This window comes from Rhinolophus sinicus, chromosome 15, assembly GCF_057876585.1.
Source record: "Rhinolophus sinicus isolate RSI-liver-muscle chromosome 15, RSI-T2T, whole genome shotgun sequence".
NCBI classification, from domain to species: domain Eukaryota; kingdom Metazoa; phylum Chordata; class Mammalia; order Chiroptera; family Rhinolophidae; genus Rhinolophus; species Rhinolophus sinicus.
In genome coordinates this window covers 50921150-50931376 of record NC_142515.1, presented here as the reverse complement: position 1 = coordinate 50931376, position 10227 = coordinate 50921150, and the positions used below count along the sequence as shown (strand labels likewise).

General features: G+C 47.9%; 1 protein-coding gene across 1 annotated transcript; it reads left to right on the top strand.

Moving 5' to 3' along the window:
- The first annotated feature begins 1585 nt into the window (after positions 1 to 1585).
- On the top strand, positions 1586 to 9852 carry MYOZ1 (myozenin 1). Its single transcript, XM_019745839.3, has 6 exons — positions 1586 to 1671; positions 2862 to 2951; positions 4749 to 4927; positions 6820 to 7063; positions 7434 to 7599; positions 9342 to 9852. Exons 2-6 carry the CDS (start codon positions 2879 to 2881, stop codon positions 9571 to 9573), a joined length of 894 nt encoding a protein of 297 aa, XP_019601398.1. The 5' UTR covers positions 1586 to 1671; positions 2862 to 2878; the 3' UTR covers positions 9574 to 9852.
- The last annotated feature ends 375 nt before the right edge of the window (positions 9853 to 10227 follow it).

Below are 10227 nucleotides of genomic sequence, written 5' to 3'. Positions count from 1 at the left end.
GGAGGAAGCAACTATGTTTCCGTGGGAAAACAATGGCTGGAGGTGAAGGTGGGATGGGAGACAGAAGAACTGGGTGGATAGTGTGGATTGAGACTAATGAAAAAAGAGAAGGCACTGGAGAAGACGAGCATTGGACTGGCGAGAAGGAAAGTGCCATTGCCCCAGTTTTACCAGCAGGGGGCATATGTGTGCCAATAACCAGGCTCAGGACCCAGATGCTCCCAAGTAGTCTCAGAATTCCAAAGGGAGGACCCAGAGAGCATAGGTTAAATATGTCTTCACCCACTTGATAGTTTTAGGTATTCAATCACAGGAGACCAAAATTTTGGTTTGTTTTTGTTTTCGAGGGGCGGATGGTAGGGATGATAAAATCACCATTGGTTACTTATGTTTTTTCCTCTAATTGCTTCTTTGGGTTGGGAGGAAATGGAGGACAAAAGATGAGGGATCTGGATGCTAAACTGGTCTGGAAAGAGGCCAACTGTAGGGGGCAGGGAGCCCTTTCAGCCCCTAGCATGAACCTGAAAAGTTCAGGATGGGGAAAGGGCAGGAGCAGGAAGAGTAGAGAGCTCACAGAGGGACCGAGGGGTATTCTGGGAGCTACAAACGCTGCTTCCTAAAGCAGCCACAACAGGGTGGTGGTGGCTGCAGCACATGTGCAGCAGCAGCTGGTTCCAGAACCTGAACAGAAGGTAGAGGGGGATCCAGGGTGCTCCTGGGGCTGCTGAAGAAGGGGCTAGGCAAATGACACGCTTCTCATAAGGGGGCTCTCAAGCCAGTGGCCCTGCCCAGAGGCTCCTCAGGAACAATGCGAATGGGACAGTCCACATCCTCTGGGGTGTGTGTTCCCTTTGAAGAAAACCCCAAGTAGTAATCTCAGAGAGTGAGGCCTTAGTAAGGCAGAAGTCTTCATGCGCTGCTCAGGGAGACGCCAACATCTATCTGGCAGAGTAGGCTGAACTGAGCACCCCAACAGCAAAACGGGGTGAAATGGCAGAAACCGGTCAAGTTCGCCAACATCTTCCCTTCCAGCTTAAAAAGCACTGGGTTTGGTTAATTTGGTCCCTTAAGCTGCCGAGATCTGGCCCTGCCAGAAGAAAGAACAAACCATCCAGGAACTTTCAAAGAGTAGTTCCATTGGGAACAGACTTCCCTTCTCCATACATAGCACCTTAAGCCTTCCCACCCAAAATGCCACCACATGTCTCTCCAGCTGTGGCCTGGATTGGCTCTGAGTGGTTCTCGGGACAGGTTCTCCAGGTTCTTGCTCTCCCACTCTGCGTTTCTGTCTCCTACTTGCTGCCTGCCTCCTCTTTCCCTTTCAGTTTTCAATTTCTCCCTGAATGCTTCTTTGGATTTCAGACTCTAGGTGCCAAGGGAGAGTAAGTCCCTGGGCACACTGACCCCTGATTCAGACAGCTTAGTGAGAGAATCCCAAAGCCCTTTCCTCTGTTCCTGAGCCTCTGGGCAAGGAGGGCGGGGTCTTGGTTCCAGGGTCTCAGTACCCCCTGTGCCATTTGAGCTGTGCTCATCATCTCTATTAATAACCACCCTCCCTCCCCCGCTGCCAATGCTGCCCCCGCCTGCCCAGCTTGGGTTCTTCGGTCACAGTAGCTCAGTCCTCCAAAGCTGCTGGACCCCAGGGAGAGCTGACCACCGCCTGAGCAGCCGGTAAGTCTCCAACTCTGTGAGCAGAGGCGCTGGAGCCCATTCTGTTGACTGCTGTGTCTGTGTCTGCAGCAGTGACCTTTGATCCTGGGATAGTCGCCCCCTCCCCCATCTGTGTTCAACTCCCAGCTGTTCAGTTCAGGGGAGCCGCAGAGAGTTGGAAGGAGAGGGGCCCAGGAGGGTGGGGGAGTAGAGATATTGGGGGAGGCTCTGGAGAAGTGAGAAAGAGGTCTAAGAGGCGGGATGGAAAAAAAAGAACCTGGTTGAGGCTGAAAGGTACAGGGAGAGTCCATTTAGCAGTTCCTGGACTCTGGCCTCAGCAGACCCCACTGAGTTAGTAGAATTGCAGATGTGTTGTGAGACAAGATTCAGCAGAAGACAGCATTTTTGCTGCGTGCCAGCCTCTGTGAAAGAGGAGCTGGAGTCTGTCTTTTCCCAGCTTGTCCCCCCTCCACTGCCAGATATTATTGTGATGTTCCTGTCCTCCCTCAATGCCCCGCTGCTATGATATTGCTGAGTTGACATGCATCAAAGTTCAAATGTCCCCTGACACCCCCCCGCACCCCCCTGCACTCCAGTTCTGGGGTCTGGGGCAGGAGTGACTGAAAGGGAGCAAGGAGCACGGCTGTGACCTCCAGGCCACATTCCAGCTGGCCCAGTGGAGGAGCAACAACTTCTCCTTCCTATGGAGACTGTGTTTGGCTGCATCTCCTCGACCCTGGCAGAACATTTTTCTGCCCCCTGGGGGTTGGGGAAGACTGAGGAGAGACGAGAGCTTGGAATGACAGCCCCAAGCTGAGATCCCCATGCAAATAAAAACGTCAAATCATGCCAATGAAACCTGGGTGCATTGCCCTGCCTGCGTGTTATTTGTTTGTTTCGCCCCCTGCCCACCAACACTCTGTGTTCCTAATCCACATACAGCTCTTTGTAAAACAGCTGCAAAGAGGTTGATAGAAGGTAGGGGCAGGGGGTACATCTATAGTTTCTGCCCTGTCTCCAAAGAAAAGAGAAGCCCTAAAGCAGTGGGTTTTCACTGTTTGAGAGGATATATACTTCTTTGAAAATCTGATGAAATTTTGTTCCCTGAAGGCCTTAACCCCAGGTTAAGCAGTGCTGCCTTCCTGTAGACACTCACCTTTCCCAATGCCTGTTCATCTTCCAACTGCCCCTTCCAACTGCACCCTATCCAGGCTGAACCACCTCCACAATGCCGCTCTCAGGAACCCCAGCCCCCAACAAAAAGAGGAAATCCAGCAAGCTGATCATGGAACTCACTGGAGGTATGGCCTGTTTGCACCTACTTAGTGTGGCACTTCTTATTAAGAGCATCTCTGGCACGAGTCCCAGCAATATCGTAAGGTTACGTATGTCTTATGGTGAAGAGACATGCATGAGACAAGAGGAATTCAGGGGTGGGGTAGGGTGAGGGATGGTGGTGGTGGTACAAGGAGAAAGGAGTCAACACTGACTACTCACCCTTCCACACTTCTCACCTTGCAATCTGAGACAATACCCAGGCCATCCTACCCAGCGCAGGTCCACGACAACAGGACCCGCAGGCCAGTGAGGTATGTTTAAGGAAGAAAATATATATGATGGAGATTGGCATAGAGTAAGGTCTCAAGAAATGGTTCATTTCCTTACTTCTTTCCCCAAAGCTAGGGAGCCTATGTAAGTATTTAAAATGGGAAACTGCTCAGGCATTTTTCCTGGGGGTCGTAGGAGTACGTGCATGTGACGAGCTCTCCCAATACCTAGAGGCTATTTGCAGCGAGAGTTCACTGAGGGAAAGAGTAGGGAAAGGAAATCCAAAACACTAATGCACAAAGATATATGCACCCCTATGCTCACTGCAGCATTATTTACGATAGCCAGGATATGGAGGCAACTGAAATTCCCATCAATAGACCACTGGATAAAGAAGATGTGGTACATACTACTATGTACAATGGAATATTACTCAGCCATAAAAAAGAATGAAATCTTACCATTTGTGACAACATGGATGGACCTAAAGAGTATTATGCTGAGTGAAATAAGTCAGACAGAGAAAGACAAATACCATACGATTTCACTTATATGTGGAATCTAAAAAAGAAAATAAACAAACAAACTAAACAGAAATAGACTCATTGATACAGAGAACAAAATGATGGTTGCTAGATGCGAGGGGATTGGGGGGGATGGGTGATAAAGGTGAAGGGATTAAGAAATACAAATTGGTCGTCACAAAATAGTCACAGGGATGTAAAGTACAGTAAAGAGAATATAGTCAATAATATGGTAGTAACTATGCATAGTACCAGGTGGGTACTACATTTGTATTGGGAGGATCACTTCGTAAATTATATAAATGTCTAACCACTATGCTGTACACCTGAAACTAATATAATATTGAATGTCAACTAACTAAAAATAAAAAAAAAAACGAAAGTCAGGAGTCTGTACAGAGGGTGCCTTTTAAGAAAGGGAAACTGTATTAAAATTGTAATACTCAACATACACCGATAACAAAAGATGAATACAAGTCACGTTTGACGTCTGCAATTACAAGAGGTGCTCAAAGTGGTTCCCATCAGCGTCCAGACACTTCTGATGACAGTGAACTACTGCTTGAGCAACATTGACCAAAATGTCCACTTGTACACATTGTTTTGGCTCTTGTCCCCGTCCCCAGTATTTAGAGGTGGCTGACTCCATACAGAGGGGCTCCCCACAGCTTTCGGGCTTTCTCCCAGGCTGTAGCTTCCTCAGTGGCTTCCGCCTATGACGTTGTTTACTCCTTTTGCCCGATAGCCCCATGCCCATGCCCCACTGACCCCATTCACTCTTTTCTATCCCAGTCTGTCTCCACTCTGCAGCCCAGTTCCCATGCTTTCATTCTCTCCAACTCCAAATCCAAGAAATCAAAATCCCTCACAAACTAGACAGAATTAGATCAGACATCACAGGCAGCATCTGCTTCCCTCAGGGGTCTCTGCTGGGACACACACAGCTGTGGGTGGCATCTGCATACTTAGCCCAGAAAACCCCACTTTCCTCTTCCCCTTGCCTCTTCCTCCCCACCTCCCTGAAAGGTGGACAGGAGAGCTCAGGCCTGAACCTGGGCAAGAAGATCAGTGTCCCCAGGGATGTGATGTTGGAGGAGCTGTCGCTGCTCACAAACCGGGGCTCCAAGATGTTCAAACTGCGCCAGATGCGGGTGGAGAAATTTATCTATGAAAATCATCCTGATGTCTTTTCTGACAGCTCAATGGTGAGTTCAGGACTTTACCACCCTCAAAGCCTCGTGCTCCTGAGGACAACTTCTTGATAGGCTATGAATCTCCAAATTATCACCAACCTCCCCTCTGCAAATTTATAGCCTGTTCAATTCCCAGATATATCAAGCCCTCAACAGCTCCAGGGTGAGTTACAGCCCACCTATGAAACTCAGCCTCTATCTTAGAGCTAGTGAAGTGGGAGGGAGGGAACCACACCCTCAGGCAGAAAATTCCTTCTCAGTATGGGTAAGTGTTAAAGATAGGATTTCCAGATAAAACACAGGAAGTCCAGCCCTGTATTTAAAAGTTGAGATACACACAAATAATTTTTTTAGTAAAGTATGTCCAATGCGATATTTTGGACATAAAAAAACAAAACAAAAACAAGCGCAGCCGGATGGCTCAGTTGGTTAGAGCGTGAACTCTCAACAACAAGGTTGCCGGTTCAATTCCCACATGGAATGGTAGGCTGCTCCCCCTGCAACTAAAGATTGAAAACGGAGACTGGACTTGGAGCTGAGCTGCGCTCTCCACAATTAGATTGAAGGACAACTGATGGGTCCTGGAAAACCTGTTCCCCAATAAAAATTTAAAACAACAAAAACAGTCCAGTGGGGGGATAAAAACAAACAAACAAGGCACTTAAATTTCAGACACACAATGAATAATTTTTTAGTATAAGTATGTCCCACAAAATGTTTGGGGCATAAAAATTAAATTTAAAAATATAGGACATTCAGTAAAATTTGAATTTCAGATATATAACGGATACTCTCATATATAAAAATGTCCCATGCAATATTTGTAGCATATTTATACTAAAAAAGTGTTTGTTGTGTATCTGCGATTCAGATTTAACTGGTATCCTGTAATTTTATTTGCTCAATCTGGCAACCCTAGAAAGAATTAAGTGAATTTTTACGGTCATCTCCTTCTTCCGCCATTCTTTCATCTAAGGACCCCAGATGTGGGGACTGAAACCATCCTTGAAGATCCTACATTCCCTCGTCAGGATCCTTCAAAGAAAGAGAAGTGAAGATTGGAGAGAGGCCAGGCACAAGATGTTATAGCTGACACGGAGAGGCTCTTCTCCATTTCCTTTATTTCCCCTCCACCTTCCCTGGGCAGCCGGCCAGGGGAGAGTGGAAATAGATGCCTATATGGGGCCAGGGGCAGAAGTGTCTGTCGTTGGCCCTTATGTAGAAGCAGAGTGAAGATGCTGAGCTGGTTATATCTAACTTTAGGAGACCAAAAGCCCTCCTTCCTGCCTGGGTCTGGTTACACTGGGTGGAGCATTGGGTTGTGTGTGGTGGGTGGCCAGGAGAGCCTCCTGAAGGAGTTGGCAGGGTTATTTTTAGGCCTTGGGGCTGAATCTAGTGTTGCCCTTTTGGCCACCCTTCCCCCTCCCACTACAATTTCACTGTCAAGAAGTCCTGGTCCAACAAGCACCAAGAAAAGAGAGGGAGAAAAAGAGGGAGAGAGAGAAGAGTTCTGTCTGACTAGATGAGGAGGGGGAGGGGGCAGAGAGCTCTCTAGTTCTTCAAATTAAGGCTGAGTTCTCCAGGCCAAACCTATCCTCTCAAAGTTTAGTTGAGCAGAAGTCTTGGTCCACTTTGCCTTGGTAAGGATGGGAAAGGAGAATGAGTTGCTCTCATCCTGAGGTACAATTGGAGGTACTGAGCCATTGGGGGTCTAACCCCTTAAGGAGAGTTTAATTTCTCTCAGTCAGGCTATCCATTATCCATCTATTGGAGGGGAGAATCATAGAGGATTCAGTGTCTTTTGGTTGCCATTATCTGATCACATCCTCCTTGCTACGCATACCTGTGTCTTTGTGTGTTCCCCATACCCATCACTAACCTTCCCCGAACTCTGTCCTTTTCAGGATCACTTCCAGAAGTTCCTTCCCACAGTGGGGGGACAGCTGGGCACAGCGGGTCAGGGATTCTCCTACAGCAAGGGCAGCGGTGGAGACCAGGCAAGGGGAAGTGGCTCTGCTGGACAGTACGGCTCTGATCATCAGCAGCATCAGGGCCCTGGGTCTGGATCTGAAGGTACAGGTGGTCCGGGAGGCCAGCCCGGCAGAGGAGGCACTGCTGGCACAGCAGGGGCTGGCGATACAGGAACAGGCAAGTATCTTCACCCAAGAGTAATGTCTGGTCCCTAGAGCAGCGATATCCACAGGAAGGAGGCCTAAATTGGGTGTAGGGAGCAGGAGAGGCCTGAGATTTCTTGGTGGACTCTATGGGTCCAGGAGAATACAAACATGTATCTATTTCACCCAGAAGCCTTGTCTCTCAGTCACCTTTCTGGCTTTTCAGTTTCAGCCCTAGATCCGACCCCAGGCTGTCATTATTCTGCAAACATTATACAATTACCAGGCTGCTATACCTTTGGTACTTGGCTCCAGCAACTTCCCTAGTGCAAGGGTACGAGACTAACTTCCACTGGCTACTACCTGCTATTATTTGACTTACTTTTCTCTCCCATGGCTGCCAGGAGACCAGGCAGGTGGAGGAGGAAAACATATCACTGTGTTCAAGACCTATATTTCCCCATGGGAGAAAGCCATGGGGGTTGACCCCCAGCAAAAAGTGGAACTTGGCATTGACCTGCTGGCCTATGGGGCCAAAGCTGAACTCCCTGAATACAAGTCCTTCAACAGGTAGCGGTGATGGGGGAAGGAAACAGATGCATGCGAGTGTGTGGTAACACGTCCCTCATTGGGATGGAAACTTTGGTTCAAATGTTTCAGGAGGCTGAGGAGGCATGGGAGGAATATGGGGACCCTAATTGAGGGCCTTTGCTCTTTTCACTCTAGCTCAGAGAAACAGCATAGTATGATGACAGAAAATTTATTGGGAGGCAGGATTTAAATTTTTATTTTTATTTATTTATTTTTTTTAAGGGGAACAGGACTTTATTGGGGAACAGTGTGCACTTTCAGGACTTTTTCTCCAAGTCAAGTTGTTGTCCTTTCAATCTTAGTTGTGGAGGGTGCTGTTCAGCTTCAAGTTGTTGTTCTTTCAGTCTTAGTTGTGGAGGGCGCAGCTCAGCTCCAGGTCCAGTTGCCGTTGCTAGTTGCAGGGGGCACAGCCCACCATCCCTTGCGGGAGTCGAACCGGCAACCTTGTGGTTGAGAGGACATACTCCAACCAACTGAGCCATCCGGGAGCTCAGCGGCAGCTCAGCTCAAGGTGCCATGTTCAATTTTAGTTGCAGGGGGCGCTGCCCACCATCCCTTGCGGGAGTCGAGGAATTGAACTGGCAACCTTGTGGTTGAGAGCACGCGCTCCAACCAACAACTGAGCCATCCGGGAGGCAGCTCAGCTCAAGGTGCCGTGTTCAATCCTAGTTGCAGGGGGCAGAGCCCACCATCCCTTGTGGGACTCGAGGGATCGAACTGGCAACCTTGTGGCTGGGAGCCCACTGGCCCATGTGGGAATCGAACCGGCAGCCTTCGGAGTTAGGAGCACGGAGCTCCAACCGCCTGAGCCACTGGGCCAGCCCAGGATTTAAATTTTAGTTCATAGGCCACTTATTAGCTGTGTGGGCATGGGAAGGTCACCCTATTTCTGAGCCTTGGTTGCCTTGACTGTAAAATGGGAGTAATATATTACACATTTAAAGGCCTCTTTTTTTAAAATTTATTGGGGTGACAATTGTTAGTAAAATTACATAGATTTCAGGTGTACAATTCTGTATTACATCATCTATAAATCCCATTGTGTATTCACCACCCAGAGTCAGTTCTCCTTCCATCACCATATATTTGATCCCCCTTACCCTCATCTCCCACCGCCCACCCCCCTAAAGGCCTCTAGAAGGCTCCCTTCTTTCAAGGTTAGGGTTCCATTACTGTTCCTGCAGTATGAGTCTAGTCCTTTATAACCTCCCTTAGGGAGGTTTGAATATCTGTTCTTTTGGGCTTCTCCAGTCTGTGAATAGTAGATCTGTGTGAAAGTAGGATAGGAAAGTGCTAGAGAAGGGCTCTTGCATCTGGTCCTAAGGAGCCTGGATTTTCCAGGAAATGTTATTCCTCTCAGTTAGGCCAGGTACTATCCACTGGAGGTGGGGTAGGGGTTCTACATTGTACTTTAAGGTAGCCTCAGACCCTTGGGTCTACAGTGTTTGGGGTCACTTTTTCTAAAATGCTGGTCTGCGCCACAGCTGCTCATGAGGCTATCTAGTACCAATTAGACTCCTTTTTTCATTATTAGCTTTGAGGAAACCAGGAAACCAGGAAGGGGGAATGGAGTGCTAAGGGAGAAAAAGAATAAGGAGTGCAGAAGCAATCTCACACTAGAATTCAGAGACTCCCCAGCTTCAAAACAGAGTAACATCTTACTGATAAAGCTCTGCTCCTTTTGGTCTGGTTTTTAATGAAATAATGTGTCACCTTTTCAGGACAGCAATGCCTTATGGTGGATATGAGAAGGCATCCAAACGAATGACCTTCCAGATGCCCAAGTTTGACCTGGGACCCCTGCTGAGTGAACCCCTGGTCCTCTACAACCAGAACCTCTCCAATAGGCCTTCTTTCAATCGAACCCCGATTCCCTGGCTGAGCTCCGGGGAGCATGCAGACTACAACGTGCGTATTAGCATCCCCTTGGATGGAGAAACAGAGGAGTTGTGAGGTGTTTCCTCCTCTACTTTGCATCAAGTTTCCCCTCTCTGGTTCCAATTTGGAGAGGGAAGCTGAGCAAGAGGCTCCCATTGTAAATCTAGTATCCTTTTGGGAATGGAGGGAAAAAGAAGGGAGAAATCTGCCTTTCCATCCTTCAGTCTAAGTTCCCACTCCAGCATCCTTCCTCACCACCTCAGAGCTCTCCTTCCACTTTCTCTGTATGGAAACTGTTCTTTTATGGAATTTGCTCCGCCACCGGTAACAGTCAATAAACTTCAAGGAAATGAACTCATTCTTCCTCTGTTATTTGAGGGCAGACGAAAACTGAGGCGAACAATGCACAGAGACTAATTAAAGTCAAATACTAAACATTCATGATTCAAACTTCAAGACCAGACCTGAGCTCTGGTTACTTACACACCCACACCCACATCCACACCCATGAAACCACATTCATAGGTATATACAAAGGCATTCTTATTCAACAGTAACATAAGACCAATAATCACGCACAGACACACGTACTGGTCCATATGTGGGCACAGCTAAGAAGCTATTGTGTGCTGTGGTTAGGAAGTAGGTGGTGGTGACCCTGCTGTTAGTTCTCTTTTTGTAGCTGATTAGAAATTGGGATAATCAGGATTACCCAATTATTACAGAACT

Bases quoted from the DNA above. Each gene is read 5' to 3' on its own strand.
- MYOZ1 (XM_019745839.3), top strand. From the start codon at position 2,879: ATGCCGCTCTCAGGAACCCCAGCCCCCAACAAAAAGAGGAAATCCAGC. The intron at 2,952-4,748 runs GTATGGCCTGTT...CCTCCCTGAAAG, and splicing joins GATCATGGAACTCACTGGAG to GTGGACAGGAGAGCTCAGGC. The intron at 7,600-9,341 runs GTAGCGGTGATG...TCACCTTTTCAG, and splicing joins GAATACAAGTCCTTCAACAG to GACAGCAATGCCTTATGGTG.